Here is a 16,218-nt window from a genome sequence, read left to right as displayed (position 1 = left end):
CTCACTGTGCTTCTACAAAATTTTATTCTGCTTCTATGAAGAAGCTATTAAAAGCTTGAGGCATTAATTAGGCAATGTCGATTTTGGTTACAATACACCTAAATGGTTGTATCTCAATTTTATCTGCCCATTTCACAGAATTGTTGAGAACGTGGATTCCCCTAATGTCCTTTTTCTCTTACTTCTGGTGTTTCCTTTCCCATGTTGTTCCCATTAGTATGTCCAACCTTCTTTATTAGCATAGTTGCAACCATAGTAAAAAATTTCCACCAAATTTGTTTTCTCAGTTATATTATAGCTTGTGTATGATTCCGCATAGCTGAAAACCTAATACAGTTCTCTTATGCCTGATACACCACAAATAACCTCATGTTTCACTTCTGGAAGCAGATGTTTTCCATCTGTCATGTATCACTCTCTATAGGGTTTATTCCTTAATTGTTTTCATTGAGTTTGGGACTTTTTGAAAATCTTTTAGATTCGTGACTTTTCAAATATAGGCTTCATGAACAGTTTTAATCTTCAATTGCACCCCAAGTGGTGGGGGGGCCTGGAGGCTTCACCCTGGTCATGGGCTGTGGAGAGCCTGAGGATCGTGCCACAGAGAAGAAAGGTGACTTTACATTGCTAGCACCCTGGCTCCATCCTCTCTGAGTGTCCCTCTTGAACACTCTGCCTCCACCTTCCTGCTCAGGGCTCTGGAAGTGCTTGGAGGCCAGGAGGGGGACTGCAGGGAAGACCAGGAGGAGGTCTTGTACCAGATATGAGGTAGTGGAGCTCCACAAGGTCCGTGGGTGTTTCAGGGTGTGCCTGTCACTGTTTAGCTGTGTGTTTGGATGAGCACTTGCACTTTTCTGACTTTAGAGCTCCTTACACATTTGTGTGGTCTGTAGTATAAAGACTTGTGTCTTTGGGTGTAAGTGTCCATCTGTGAGTGTGTCTGTAAAAGTATAAGTACATGTGGGAGATTGCATGTCCTTGCACTCCTCTGAGTGTGTTTCTGGGTGCGGATATGTCACTGAGTGTGTAAATGTGTGTGTGTGCGCCCCTCTACACACGTGTGTATCTCTGTGTCTGTATGTGTGTGTGTCCTGGCAGCTGAGGGTGGGTGCGATTCTGGCTGTGATCCTGGACAGGGCTGAGGAAAGATTGCAACACACAGCACAATTATTCGGGACCCTGGGGCTGAACTAATTGGTCAGAACCCTCCTTATGGCAAGCTGGTCTGTTACCCACTACAGGCCCTCTATAAGCCAGCTCTGAAGGAGAGCTGTCCTGGTGGAGCAAATAATGAGCAGACATGGAAACCCATCAACTTTCACTGCCTGGGCCCCTCAGCAAAATAGGAGGCTGAGCTCGGGCTGGGGTGGCACTGGGTCCAGGAGCACTCACTCTAGTGTCCTGAGACAGGCCATTTCTGATATGTTGCAGACTGTCACACATGTGGGCAGCCAAACGCAGCTGAGGTAACTCACAGTCCCTGTGTCTGACCGTGGCCCGGGAGCCGTGAACATGTGGTCACCATGGTGTCAAAATTGAGGTGCCTGCCAGCCATCTCTGAGGGAGAGAGGAGAAGTACTGAACTCTTCCCCAGGTGTATTCTGTGAGGTCAGGCACCTCTGAAATGAAGGGGTTGTGTGTACCCATTTGTCCAGGTGGAGGAAATGGGGTACCCACATGCACCCTGAGAGCCAAAGAACAGCTGTGCATCCTGGGCATAGTAGCTGGAAGCAGGGACCTGGGCCAAAAACCCAGCAGGACACTGTCCTTCCCAGAGAGATGAGTGAGGGACAGAAACCCTCACACTGAAGAGAGGGGCAGTCCGCAGAGCTCCCTAACCAACCTGCAGTGTCCAGTTCTTGCTTGTTTGTCCAAGGACTGTGCTGGGTTTAACACCAAAAGTCTAGTGTCTCAGGAATCACCACACCTCTGGACAGCAAGGATAGGGGGCCAACTGGGGCCTCTTGAGAGGCAGTTGCTTCTTGCCCAGACAGTGACAACAGGCCCCTAGGTGCACTGTGTGGAAGTGGGAGACCTGTGGTGGGGGAGTCTGCGGATTTGGCTCACTGGCTTCCAACTGTCCAAGGCTGTATTTTCCTGCTGCTTCTGGCCCATGTCCACCTTCCCTGGCACCAAGATCTCAGAGTGGGGCTTTCAGAGGAGGTTCATGCTGTTAACAGCTTTTGGTCACCTCACATTTGGTCCCCGACCTACCTCCTCAAGGTCCTGAAGCAAGCTGACAGAGCCAGGGGCTGAGTGCTTGTCCTGGTGATACCAACAGTCAGTGTGTCTGGACCACCGGGCGCAGCCTGAAACCAGGGAACTGCAGAGACTCCCCTTGGAGATAGTATTAGCCACGCTGCCGGGGCCATGGTGAGGCAGCATCAGTCCTGCTGGTGTGAGGCAGCAATGCGGGGGTAACCTAGAGCGTGTCTTGAGGACACTCTTCCCCTGGTGCTGAGGTCCTGTTCCTGGCTGCAGATGCCCCCCTCTCCTGCTGAGGCTGCCCTCAGCTCTGCCTAAAAGGGCGATTTGGGATATCCAGGAGATAGGACTAATACTGGTGTCTCTGTGGCACACCTGCAAGTTGCAAACAAAATAAAAACAGAATATATAAAAATGTCAAAAAAACACATACCATTGCAAATTTCACATGCACTTGTCTTTCTCTTCCACTGTTGTTCTCACCCTTTCTTTTCTCCTACTTTTAGCCTCTGCGTTCACTGACAGTTGCTCCGTATCCTTGCCGGTCTCCCTCCTACCCAGTGGGCTAGAACTGATTTGGACACGCCAGTGAAACCTATTGTTAATTATTTGGGATTTGGAAAGTTGCCTGTTAAACTGTCGGTGACTTCAAAATGGGACGTGGCAGGAATATGTGCACCACAGCAGTAGGCCAACATTATGAGGCAGGATTTGCTGATGCTGTTTTCCTGAAAAGCTGCTTTTTTAGCACTTTGATGTTCCCATTTTTCTGGCAGTGAAACATTGCTTTGTCGAGCAATATCCTAGTTCTTCCCTAGCTATTTACTCTTCCCCCTGGTACCTCAGCTCCCTCCTGGGTGGCAGAAAGTGGGGACTCTAAGCGTGTGTTGTGCTGGGAGAGAACAGAAGAAGAAAAAGAATCAGAATCAGAATCAGAAGGAGAAGGAGAAGAAAAAGCATGAGGAAGGCCGTGGAAAAGGAAATAAAAAGAAAAGCCATACTGGAAGGAAAGAGGTAGAAAAGAGAGGTATAAATCTGGAGGGGAGATGTGAGGGTAGAAAATCCATAGGGACCAGCCAAGATCCAGCACTCATGTCCTCAGAGGCAGTTGGGCCATTTCCACATCTGGGGCCAGAAGGTTGCCAGGAGATTAGGAAGCTACCTTCAGAAACTACCCTGGAAAAAGGTGGAGGTGGGGGCATGCACAGCTGGGCTCAGGAGGAAAGAGGGCTGGGGATCTGGACCAATAGAGGCTGGGGTCAGGGTGTTTCAGTTTTTAACTGTGGAGGAGTCTGGGGTCTGGCATCTTGACTCTGAGTGAGGAGGAGCCTTGGACTTCTGGGGTCAGAGAGAGAAGGGGGCTGGGAGGTTGGACTCTTGGGCCATAAAGAAGAGGAAGGACTCATGTTTCTCTGCCTTTAAGCTGGTGAGATTAGGAAAGCAGGCCCAGACCAACTATGGCAAGGTCCTCCACTCCCCACCCTTTCCTGGTTACCTTGGGCGAGGAGAGGTATAAAAGGGCTCAGTTTCCTGGGAGAAAGAGCAGGAGTGAGAGAGTTGTAGCAGCCTTGACCATGAGCCCTGCCCTGCTGCCAGCCCTCCTGAGCCTCACCCTCATGCTGCCCCGTGAGTGAAGACCCCAACTGGGGAGGGGATTTCCTGGGAGGATGGGCTAAGATGGATTTTCTGTTCTCATCTCAGGATCGCAGGCCCTGACCTGTCAGTCAGGAACAGGGGTGGTTGTGAGGAATGCAACAGAACTGCCCTTGGAGTGGACTGTTGGAGAGAAGATCTGCAGTGAGGGCTGGGGTTGCCAAGACACGGTGATGCTCCTTGAGAATGGTGAGAAGGGCCCCAGAGTCCCCAAGTGTGTGTGACTGCCACCCTCACCCGTGCAGGGATCTCCCTCCTGCTCCTGAGCAGTCCTGCTTGCCTTCTGTGTGGTGACTCAGGAGACCCCCTCCCTCATGCCAGGAGCTGTGCCCTCTTCCTTGGTTGCCCAGGTGTCTACTCTCTGGCCTTTTACCCCAGCCATGATGCAGCCCTCCCTCTAGGATCCTGGGTTCCTGATCCTTTCCTTAACCCTCATCTTACTTCTAGGGCCCCAAGTGCTCCTAGTGCTCTCCAAGGGGTGTACCCCAGAAAAGGATCAAGAGGCCCGTGTCACCCAGCACCGGGCAGGCCCTGGCCTCTCCATTGTCTCCTACACCCGTGTGTGTCGCCACGGGGACCTCTGTAATGACCTCTCCAGCACCCTTCCTCTCTGGAACCTGCTTCCCCCTTCAGGTGAGACAGGAGGGTGAGGAGGAGGAGGAGAGAAGAGGGGCTGTGGGGAGGAGGGGAGCACAGAGGGACTGTTCCCTTAGACCCCTCCTGGCCACCCGCCTGTCCACATTCCCCAGGACTCCCTCCCCTGGCCCAGCTTCCTCTCACAGTCCTGGGGCAGCAAACCAGACTGCACCTCAGACTCTGGAGATGGCCCGAACCTGGGCCGTGCTCCCTTTTCTATACTGTTGGGTTTGGTTCACTCATGTTTCACTTAGGGTTTTGGTTTCCTATTCTGAAGTGAACTTGGCCTGTATCTTTTCACTGTCTTGTCTGTATCCTAAACTGGGTTTGGGGTGATGCTCTGCCTACTCTTCCCTTTGGAACATCCTGTCAGCTTGGACTGTGTAGTGAAGTTATGGGGGAACTCTCCCTTGGTTCCTCCCAGGGTACCCCTCTGGGATCAGTCCCAAATCCTCCTCCCAGATCTCATTACCCCCCACCTTGCTCTCTCCCCAACCACATGGCCCCAACTTCCTGCACCCCAGGCCTACATGAGAGGAACCTGAACAGGGCAAGTCTGGGGAGACTGAGGAGGTTGATTCCAGAGGCCAGAAAATGGGGTGGGTAGAAGACACCAGATCCCAATGCAGGGGCAGCTCAGTCTTCCCTTCCTCCCTCTCTCCTCTCAGTCCCAGGGTCTGTGCGGTGCCCAGTCTGCTTGTCTACAGAAGGCTGTGAGTCTGCGACAGAGGTGACCTGCCCCGTTGGGCACACACACTGCTACAATGGGGTCCTCCAGTTCAGGGGAGGTGAGCTGGGATATGGGGGTCCCTGTAGGCACTGAAGTCAGGGAGGGCAGCTAAGACCTGGGACTTGGAGGAGGGTGGGTCTGTCTTCTCAGGGTTGGATGGTCCCAGTGGTGGGATCTCACCCTCTCTCACTCTCCTGACCCCTTCCCACAGGGGGCATCAACAGGAAACTGAGAGTCCAGGGATGCATGTCCGAAGCAGCCTGCACCCTGCTTAATGAGACTCGGGAGATTGGGCCTTTGTCTGTGAGTGAAAGATGTGGTGCTAAAGGTGAGTCCCATGTCCTGAGGACAAGGCAATGCCTGGCTGTAGGGATACAATGGTTAGCAGCGTGGGGTGCAATGGCCCTTGTGAAAGTCCTGCATCCAACACATCCCCCCAACACTAGCACCCAGAAGTGATTAAGAAGTTTATTCCTCACTCAGGCAGTGTAATGTGAGGGATTATCCTGGTAGGTACTTTGGGGCGAGGATGCTGGTAGGAGGTATCCAGCAGAAGGGGAGAGAGGGGGAAGGAGTTCAAGGAATCAGATGTAGGACAGGAACTAACTGGTAGGTATTTTAAATGACACCGGGTTGGCCAACTAAGTGAGGGCAGGCTGTGTAAATAGGAGGGAGTGGGAGGCAGGGAGAAATGTCAAGTGGCACATAGGGCTGTGTGCCTTGCATTCTGCTTTATCCATTGGATGCAGAAGTGAATGCAGAGTGCCTGGTTCTCATGCTGGGAGTGACTCATTGCCTTCAGTTCTATTTCCCCACACTCTTGACCTTGGGTAGCCCTGGTGTTTCAAGTCTTCACAACCACCCTTCTTACTTCATCCTCATCCAACCCCCACCAATGGTATTAGAGTCCCCTAGCTGATGTCCTATACAGGGCAGAAGGTCAGAGAGAAAACCAAGGGTGCTTCAGGTGTGATAGAGATAGCAGGAGCCAGGGAGGAACTTTGAAAGTGTCCCCACTCACCCACACAATGAAGTCAGACCATGCCCTAGGCAGACTCACAATGGCCTGCAGTGTCTCAGTGAGAAGCACAGTAGGCTGGGAGGGAAGTGGGGACGTAGCAGAGTGGGAATAGGATCTTCCTTGTCTAAACCTCATTTACACCTCTGACCATGGCAGAAGGCTTAAAGCTTCAAGGAGAACATTGAGTGGGTTCAGCAAACAGTCCTCTGTGCTTGGATCCCTCTGGCTAGACTGGGAGCTGGGAGGACTTGGCCTGGATGTCACCGACACCAAGACTTACAGCCTGAGGCACCATGAGGGCTAGCTCTGGATGATAAGTGAGTTTGTGCAGGTTCCAAGGTCTCCTGTGGAGATTGCAGAGGACTCAGACCCTGTCCCTGCCCTAAAGGGCCTCCAGGACAAGGAGATGAGACATCACAGGTGCAGATGGTCACAGGGCTGAGGTGATGGGGCCTGGGGGTGCTGTGAGCAGGAAAATAGCAATGTCCTGGGGGTGGGTGTCAGGGAGGTCTTCACAGAGCAGGTGACCTGTGAGCTGTGCCTTAAAGATTAGCTGCAGTTTATTAGTAGAAGAGGAAGAGGACATTAGTAAGCAGAGAAAACAGCACGTGCAAAGGCCTGGCAAAGGGAATGAACCTGCTGTTTTTCAGAAAGCTCCTCATCTCTGTCTGAGAAGTTGTTGTCAAGAGGATAGGTGCAGCTGGGACTGGGGGGTGATTACCAGTTTTTCAGGTAGACAAAGTGGGTGTGGAAAACCTCAGGAGAGCTATTCCAAGCAGAAGGATCAGTGGTACAAGGCCAGGGAGGCCGGACATGACCTGGCGTATCTTGGAAATGGATATTGGTGCGGGAGTGGGGAGGGTGGTTGGGGCCCTGGTGCTGGTGAAGTAACCACAAAGCCTGACGTAAGGGTTAGCCTTTCTGCTGCGGGCAGGGGAGCCATGGACAGGTATTGGCCACAGAGGAAAAGTCTGAGTCTGTCCTTCTGATTATTCTGTTTAATTGTCTGGCCTTCATTTCTGGGACTAGGTAACATTCATGATCAAGAAGGCATTCCTGAAACAAATCCAATGTAATCCATGCGACATACTGTACCACACAGACGTGGAGCACCCAGTACACACAGTGGATAGAACCAGACTCACCACGCTGCATTCACAGTACACCAGCACACATACGCATCCTTACACCTAACACATACCACAAACCTTAGCACCACATACCACATACAACACAAAAACCACACAACACATCACATGCCATACGTAAATCAAACACAGAGATACAGAACTAATATCATGTCATATTTATGTAACTAACACATAGCATACATCATACACACATACCACCTGCTACACACACTAGACACATCACACAAACGTATCATATACTTGTCACACACTCATATACCCACACACATACACTTTCCCAGATACCTTACACAGTAGATACACAAACCATACATATGCCACCTAAAACACAGCTATTTTTCCACAAATGAATATTCCTAATACATAAACTTATGCTGTTAGCTTTCAACATTGGAGTCAGATCTTGGGAGTTGTGTTTGCCTTCCCTGGTTTGGTCCAGTGCAGCAGTTTACAAACATTTATTGAGCAATGGTAAAAACATGTCAGAAGCTGGGTAAAACAAGATGTCATGGAGAGAAAAGGCTATTCCAGGGTGACCTACAGCTCCTGGGAAGACCTGGGGCTGGGAGACAGCTGGGTGCAAGAGCACAGGCTGCCCAAAACAGGCCATGACCCATTGAAGCCCAGGCCCATGGCCCAGGATCCCATTGAAGGAAAACAAAGGCCTGGAATGTGAATGACCTTGATTGTGCCTCCTAAGGAACTCAGCCAGATGCCAGTGAAGGCAGTGGTTCCGCACAATCAGGAGGAACACAGTGGCTAAGAGCCTCGGCCTCAATCAGAGAGATGTGAGTTTCTATCTGGGTTGTGCCACTGAACCAGCTTTGGAGGATCACCACCTCTAGGAGCCTCTTTCACCAAACTCAAGGAGGAGTGGCTGATTCCAGACAGTCGGGAGCAGAGGGACACATGGGAAGACCCTGGGGTGGGTGGGGGCCTGCTGGGTGTTCAGGGAAGAGCCCAAGGCCAGTGTAGCCCCAGAAGTGTGTTCAAAAGGGAGCAGAGCAGGGCATGCAGATGGAGAGGCAGGGCCTTTGGGGCCACTTTTAGGACATAAAATTGTATTCTGAGTGGGACAAGGACCTACTGGAATCTTCTGAGAAGAGGAGTCACACAAATCATCTTACCTTTTATAGGATTCTTCTTGCTTCTGAGTAAGGAATAGAGTAAGTGGGAAGTGGGTGTTGGGGAAAGGACTCATAGGGAGACTCAGAATAAAGAAGGTGGGAGCCACTTGGTTCTAGGACGCTGGTGGAGACAGCGGAGGTGGTGAGAAATGGCCAGGGTCTTGAGGCATCTAGCAGCTTAAGAAAACAGGATATCTTGATGGGTGCAACACGGGGTATAAGACAGAGATTGTTAAGAATGACTGCAACGTTCTGAACTTGAGTAACTGCAAGTCAGGAGCTGCTGTTGATCAACATATGTGAGGTGGTGTTGGGAGAGCCAGGGGCAAGCTGGGAGGGGGGCAGCAGGAGCCACAATGTTGTGGTCTGTGAAGTGAGGGAACGAGTGGTCCTCCTTCATGAGGCTGTTGTGAAGGTTACCCACGATGCTGGATGCTGTGTCATCAGCCCAGGAGTTCCTGCATCACGTGACACATCCCTGCTGGTGATGCGATGGCTGTAAGTGAAGGTCTAGGCTCCTGGGTTTCACACTGGACTCCTGAGAACCTCAGAGGCCAAGGTAGCTGTGCATGGTCATCAAACCCTGTCTTCCCATTCACTAGTCCCAGGGAGCCCAACTTAGCTAATTGTTAATGGTTGGACACTGGAAAATCTACTTCACAACTCCTCTGCCTCTGTTTTCCATGTTGAAAATGGGGAGCAGTAAGTAACACCACCTACATTGGTGGTCACTGTGAGAAAACGAGGTAACCTGGACCAGAGTGCGCCTTGGGAACCTTAAATGGGCTACTCCCTGGAAAGCAGTCACCACAGCTGGGCACACAGTAAATGCTCAGTACACACACTAGGCACTGGAGGAACTTTGTTTGGGACAGAGGGTTTCTCAGGTAAAACAATACGGGGTGTCAGTCTACACTCCTCGTCATCCAAATGAGGACCTTGAGCCCCAGCGAGGGAAGGACAGATGGCTCAGGTTAAGAAAGATCCGTCCTCCTCTCCCACACCCCAGGGGAGGAGCAGCCTTCAAGGGTGTTGAGCAAGGTCCCTGCAGATGCTGGAGCAGAAGTGGTGGTGTAAGGAATGGGGGCAGTCACAAACGTCACAGGTCCCTTCTCAGCCTGAGATGAAGTGACTGTGTCCAGGTGACCCGAGCGTGACTCAGGAATGTGATCACCTTCTCAAACACGGGATCTGGAGGCAGAGACATGGCTTGTTCCTGGGCTGACACAAACCCTGCTGATTTCTTCTTTCCAGCTTCTCGAACCTGTCAAAAAGGGACCATGCTTCAGTTTAAAGGAAACCTGGCTAAGGAACCCGTGGAATGGGATGCATCTGCAACCATGACATGTGATCTGGAGGAGGTGTGTCAGGAGACACTTCTGCTCATAGATGTAGGTGCGTGGGCTGTGCACCAGGGCAGGACCACTGCACAGTGTCCTGGGTCTCCCGTCCTTCATTCTGTCCCCTGAACTCCTGGAATTCTACACCTCACTTTTCCTCTTTCTGCACCTTGCTGTCTGCTTCTGAAAGCTGGGGGCGCAGTGCTGGCAGTAACGTTACCTACTCTGCTGGGACATCATGAGGATGTATCCGATGGTCCATGCAGGTCTGAGAACAGAGCTGGTGCATGGTAACTTCGGTAACTTTGAGCCTTACTGAGCACCTGTTGAGGGCCAGGCTCTGTAGATCCCATTGGGTCTGCCTTCCTGCAGCTTTCCATGTCAGTGGGGAAAAAGGAAATTCAGAAGAGAAAGGAAATAGGGGGGAGATTAGGTGAAGATTGCAATTTGAAAAATTGGAAATCAGGCAAGGCTCTCCTGAGAAGGTGACATCTGAGCAAGAACTGAGAGGGGACAGAGCTGGGGGAGGACCAGGCTCAGGCTCCAGTCTTGGTCCTGCCTGCAACCACCCATGCTCTTGTACTCAGGGAACCTACGTTCACCCTCTGCCTGCCAAGCATCCTGGAATCCCTGGCTCCAGTCTCCCTCAGAGCCTCCCCTACCCGCACCCAGCTGTCACTCTCCCCCACAGGACGCACATCACTCATTGTGGGGAGCAAAGGCTGTATCAAGACTGAGACACAGAATTCCCGGACTGTCTCCATCCACTCAGGGCCCCCTGGCATGCTCATCGCCTCCTACACCCATTTCTGCACCTCCAACGGGTGCAACAGTGCCAAGAGTACCAGTGTCCTGCTGAACTCCCTCCCTCATCCAGGTAGGGGAGCCAGGGGAAGGGGGAGAAAAGGAACATGGGGAGATAGAGCCCCAGAGATGAGAATATCTGAGTTCAAGGAGGGTGGCTGCAGCTGGGAGCAGAACTGTGCACCCCAACCCTCCCTTTGCTCCCCAGCTGCCCCTGCCCCAGGAGACCTGCAGTGTCCCGCCTGTGTGCAGATGAGTAGATCCTGTTCAAGCTCTGGAAATATCAGGTGCCCTAAGGGTACCACTCGTTGTTATAAAGGTTACATCAGTGTCAAAGGAGGTGAGTGGTGAAGTTCCAGGTCCCAAGAATGAAGGGGCTGAGGTCCTGGATTCACTGCTGCTGTAGTGAGAGTGCCCTTGAGACCCTGGCTCATGGGTTTGAGGGTGAAGGGGGCAGGAACACCCTCAGATTTTTAGATCTGAGGGTGGGGAGGCCTAAGATCCTAATCTCCTGGTCTGAGGGGTGGAGTGTTAGGGTTGGGACTCCCGGGTCTTAGGAATTTAAGTGTGTACTACTTTGAGATGCCTCTGACTCAGTCTTCACTCTCTAGGTGGGCTGACCACCCCGCTCAGCATTCAGGGCTGCATGGCCCAACCCTCCACCTCCTTGCTGAACCACACCAAGATGATTGGGCCATTCCACACAGTCGAGTTCCCTGAGGGTGTGAATAAAGATCACCTAAGTGGAGCTGCTTCTAAAGATCTCCAAAATGGGGCTGCTCCTGCCCTCTACCTGGCTCAGGCGGTGGGGCTGGGGATGTCCCTAGCTCTTTGGTGTGGGATGACCTCCCTGCTCACTCTATTTCCCTGTTATTCTTAGCCTCTGCTGACCCCCAAACCAAACCCTGCTCTGACTTCATAACCAAACACTGAATGTTTTCCTGTCTTCTCCATGAATTCTCATCACACCCACAACCACACACATTGTGACCTGGTAGCAACATAAGGAAGGGCCTGGGAGCAGCTGAACTGGCCCTTTGGGAGCCAGACACTCAAAGAGTGGCCACATGTGTCTGATGAATAAAGGCATCATCTTTTCTCCCAGTGCTGGGGTTTCTCTATGGGAGGGGAGGGGAGGGCAGGGCTCACAGAGATCTGGGGTGAGGAGGAGAGGAATCCAGGGAGAGATTCACCATGTCAGGCCCTTCCTTCCCTGGTCTGGTGCATGTCTCTGTCCCAGCTGGGGAGGTAGCAGAGCCTTTGGAGTTCTGCAGCCACAGATATTTGGGCATCACCATGACCTGGGAGGTGAAAGTGCACTTTGACCAATGAGGCTTCTACTTAGGAGTCAGGATCCCTGCACAAACAGGGGACTCATCCCAGTGGAATCACTCCACATATGTGTTCATGTGAAGTGGGAAAACAAGAGGGTGTGCAGTTTCCTGAGGCTGATGTCACAGGGTCTGTTACCGTCCTAGGCCTGAAAGGCAGAGAGAAGTCCTTGCTGTCACTAGGTCCCCAGGGTGGGGCAGGGGTTTAGAGAGGGCTGCCTGGCAGGAGCTCTGGCTTCAGGCTGAGAAATCCGACCAGCACACAGCAACAGGAGAGAGAGGGAGCTGCGGAGTGGGTGGCCCAGCCCCACTCAGTGCCCACCCTCTGGTCTCCTGTTGGGGCTCCCACTGACTGTACCCACCTGGAGGGCAGGATTTCCCATTGACACAGTCCCCAGAGATCTGCCCACAGCAGTGGAGAACAGCGGGGAGGAGGGGAGAGAGTGAGTCTGGAAAAGGAAACAGAGTGTCCATCACCGTCCACCCTTCTCCTTTTCACATTCTGTCCTTCCTTTGTCCAGGTGGAAATCAGAGTCTTCAGCATAGGAGATAAGCAATTCCTCTCCATTACTTAATTGTGATAACATGGTGTGCTAAGGTCAATTCCAGGGCCAGTTCTTTATCTACAGTGATGAGAGGAAGGTGGGGGTGGAAACCTGGACGTGTCCTGGAGGTGTCATTAGAGTTCCCTGCTTCCACCACCCATTCCATATTCTCCCCCCACCAGCCAACACCTACTCTGGACAGTTGCGTGAGGCAAATCTTCATTCTTATGGGAAGTGAGTGTTTGATGGTCTTGTCTCCATTGAGTTTCTGTCATTTTCCCCTGAACAGGGCCTCTGGCCAGTGAAATATGAAGATGTTCCCCCAACAACTCTCCTGATTCCCAAACATAGATTTCCTTGACCCAGCAACCCAGCCTCCCTCTGCTAGTCAGGTGCTGTCTGGCAATCAGCAGAGCGACCCCCTTCTTTCACATTCCAGCAGCAAGAGGAGCACAGAATGGTGGGGGGAGGGGGGCATTTGTGGCTTCCAAGTGATTAGAACTGTGGTGGGATTCCTCACCCACGCTAACATAAACCTGGTCTGCACTCTCTCCCTCTGGTATTAACCATTGGAAATCTGCAGGAGCCCATGGGTATGGGTGGAGAAAGGGGCAGGAGGAACAGGTGCCATGGATGTCTGAGCCACCTTCTGGGGTGTTCACATGTGTCCTCCATTCCTCTGTGAGCCAGATCCGATACTCACCTGCTTCATGGATGTGGGCACTGCTGAGCATGTCTAATGTCATGCTGTGGGGGCTCAGACAGCACCCAGTGCTTGCAGTTCAGTCACAATGGCCTGATGTCCTGTGGTCAGGAGCCCACTGTCTACTGGGATCCAGTAGTGAGGTAGGAGCTGCTCTCCTAAGGGAAAGATAGTTATGTGCAGAAGAGACATAACCTGTGCTCCAAGCCCCTAAAGTTCCACACTGTGACTGTCCCTAGTATCTCTTTATGTCACAGAAACTTACAATGGCATTGGGTCTGTTGCATCCTATGGCCTGAGTTTCAGGTCACTCGGGTTTCAAGCCTGAACTTTTATCAAAGCCTTTTTCTGCTGTAGGATTTATAAAAAAGGCCGTCTCATAGGTTCCTTCACAATTGAGCAGGAACAGCACGTCAAAATGTACTAATTCCCACACACACACCCCCGAAAATTCTGAGAGACGTACCTCTTTTCTAGAAGCAGCTGAGTACAGCGCAGCAAACTGTCTCAGTTTGGAAGGAAGGGCTGGGTGTGCCCAGCTCTATAGCATTTACACCAGTGAAATGGGTGCTGGACGATGCAGTGCTTCTCTTCCACCCACTGGCACCTCCCTATTTCTGAATCATCAAGGGTGCTGGCTACATCTTGCTCACTGTGTCTCATTAAAACACATAAATTCATCAATGAGGCGGCCCCGTGTGATGTCCTGGAGAAAATCAGACGATCAGGGTTCCTCTGCAGCACATGATAGGAAAGAGCAAGTGAGAGGACCAAGGAAAAGGGCCAGAAAGTTAAGGTGTACTCTTGTCCCTGAAATGTGAACATAAGTGATTATCTCTGCCCAAAATACAGAAAAATGAATGGTTTGATCTGCAGCTGCACATCTAGGGTCTGTGAGAAACCACATCCCGAAATGCAGCTGCAATTGTCATCACCACTTCACAGTTGTCATAACTCTTGTCATTGCCCAGACCCTCTGCTGCGACCAAACGGGTGTGACAAATGGAGGTGGAGTAACAGTCTACACCATCCAGCTCTCAAGGAGGATGTGGGCGCTATACCCAGAAATTCCACCAGAGGTCCATTATTGCTTCTGATTTACTGTCTTGGTAGGACGGTGGTGGGATCTGAAGCATCATTTGGCTTTTCCTACCATAATAGCTCTCACTCCGTAGGTCAGGTGATGTGTTTGGGGTTTTCCCAGTTACCAGTTATAATATGTTCTGCGATGACAGAAACAAGAAGAGGAGCCGGGGGTCCCACTGGGCTCTCAGGGAAAGGGACTTCACCAAAAGTCCATCTGTGCCCTGACCTGGTTCACACTGGGCATCAGCACCCATCCATAGCCACCATCCAAAAAAAAAAAACAAAAAACGCACCCCAAAGGACTGAGAATTTATTTCTCTTTGACCAGTGTCCAACGTCCCCAGATCAATGACCCCTAGTCTCTCTGCTCTGGGGGGAAGATCCACTATCTACATCCATGGTGACAGGGTCCTCACCAAATGGCCCCAGCCTCCCTTTTCGTTCATGGGCTTCCAGGGCTCTGAGCCGGCTTAGACTGGGATGAGAAGTTATAAATCCTTGTCATGGTGACCCAGGTCCTATTTCTTCCCATCAGAATCAGAAAATTAGCACCTATATCAAGAAGCATGTTAGTAGGTTTCCCACTGACCTCACTTTTAGCGCCTGCCTGGGCATTTAGCTTTGCCACAGACCCCGGCCCGTCAGGACTCCCTGATGACCTTTGTGCTCTATGGCTTGGGTCACTGACTGGGCCACTTTGTTCTGCCTGACCAGAGTCACTGCTGGGCCCCTCTAGGACCCTCTTTTCCAGAAGTTCCCATCAGCCTCTTCTGCCTCGGAGGTGAGCCACCACACAGCTCTTGGCTTCCCCTCCTCTTGGTTGGTTGTTTCTTTGTTTGTTTGGACATGTCTAATGTTTAAAAGGAACAAAAGTCATTTTAAGTTGGATGCTGATTGTGTTGTGGGGATCTTTGGGAAGGGCAGGGGTTCTAGGGAAAAAGAGTTTAAGAAACAATGGACTACATTGTTTCAACCATATCAGCCAACATACCACATTGATTTCCAGAAAGTCCCCAGGGCTGCGTGGGACAAGGGACATCCCCTTACCCCTGTGACAGACTGAGTAGCTGTCACTTTCAGACTGCGGTGATGCTGACTCCATCAACCCTCAGGCCGTCTTTCACAAGCTGTGGTGTGTGAACATGCTCCAATTAGAGGGCAATGGGGCACACATTATGAAAAGCATCCTCCTCCCTTTCCCCTGCCTTTGATGACTTTCATAAGGTATCACAAAGCAGCCATATTCCAAGACTGAACCTCTGGAGTGTACCTGGGCTCTTTTTGTTGTTACTGATTACCTATGTCTGGTCAGCCCGTGAACTCTCACTGCTAAAAAAAATCTAACCTCATTTTGTCTTCGTGTGTAAACAAAATTTCAAGATACTCAGAAACCTCTCAGAACGACTTTACAGGGCTGTGGCTCCTTAACATTTGGTTGCGTAAGAACAACATTCTGAAATCATAATGCTACTGTTACTATAGGCTCTACAGTCTCAGGAAAGGCATCACTTTAGAAAAAGTATTACTTGTGATCACTAAGAAACTAAGTTAGAGGTTTGTTTCTTTTCCTAGAATTCTTTTTTTCCTTTTACTGAATTTATTGGGATGACACTGCTTAACAAAATTATAGAGGTTTCAGGTACACAATTCAACAACACATAATCTGTACATTGTATTGAGTGTTCACCACCCCCAAGCCAAATATCCTTCCTTCACCATTTATACACCATACCTCTCTCCAGCTCCCTCCACCCCAGAGTGGGCGCATCTTGAGTACCCAGCTTGAGTAATAGAGGCGGCTGTGCCACTGGGCCCTACAAGGTACCTACTACATCAGGCCACTCTACCAGGCCTGGGAGCCATTGCAGCTCTACCTCATACATAGA

The 16,218-nt window shown here is 51.2% G+C and overlaps 1 protein-coding gene across 1 annotated transcript; it reads left to right on the top strand.

Annotated features, from left to right (window-relative positions):
* Positions 1–3,642: 3,642 nt before the first annotated feature.
* Positions 3,643–11,766, top strand: LOC112312873 (CD177 antigen). The gene is made up of 9 exons (XM_053915317.2): positions 3,643–3,831; positions 3,907–4,047; positions 4,306–4,491; positions 5,163–5,282; positions 5,436–5,552; positions 9,778–9,918; positions 10,555–10,740; positions 10,876–11,007; positions 11,279–11,766. The coding sequence occupies exons 1-9, from the start codon at positions 3,663–3,665 to the stop codon at positions 11,545–11,547; spliced, it is 1,461 nt and encodes a 486-aa protein (XP_053771292.1). The 5' UTR covers positions 3,643–3,662; the 3' UTR covers positions 11,548–11,766.
* The last annotated feature ends 4,452 nt before the right edge of the window (positions 11,767–16,218 follow it).

The sequence above is a fragment of the Desmodus rotundus genome, chromosome 12, assembly GCF_022682495.2.
Source record: "Desmodus rotundus isolate HL8 chromosome 12, HLdesRot8A.1, whole genome shotgun sequence".
Classification (NCBI taxonomy): Eukaryota; Metazoa; Chordata; class Mammalia; order Chiroptera; family Phyllostomidae; genus Desmodus; species Desmodus rotundus.
The sequence above is the reverse complement of the archived record's forward strand: the minus strand, read 5'-3'. Positions and strand labels throughout refer to the sequence as shown.

What these genes read in the sequence shown, in the direction of transcription:
- LOC112312873 (XM_053915317.2), top strand. Translation starts at nt 3,663, where the DNA reads ATGGCAAGGTCCTCCACTCCCCACCCTTTCCTGGTTACCTTGGGCGAG. An exon ending in CCTCACCCTCATGCTGCCCC is followed by an intron (nt 3,832 to 3,906) that starts GTGAGTGAAGAC and finishes TTCTCATCTCAG; the next exon opens with GATCGCAGGCCCTGACCTGT. An exon ending in GGTGATGCTCCTTGAGAATG is followed by an intron (nt 4,048 to 4,305) that starts GTGAGAAGGGCC and finishes TCTTACTTCTAG; the next exon opens with GGCCCCAAGTGCTCCTAGTG.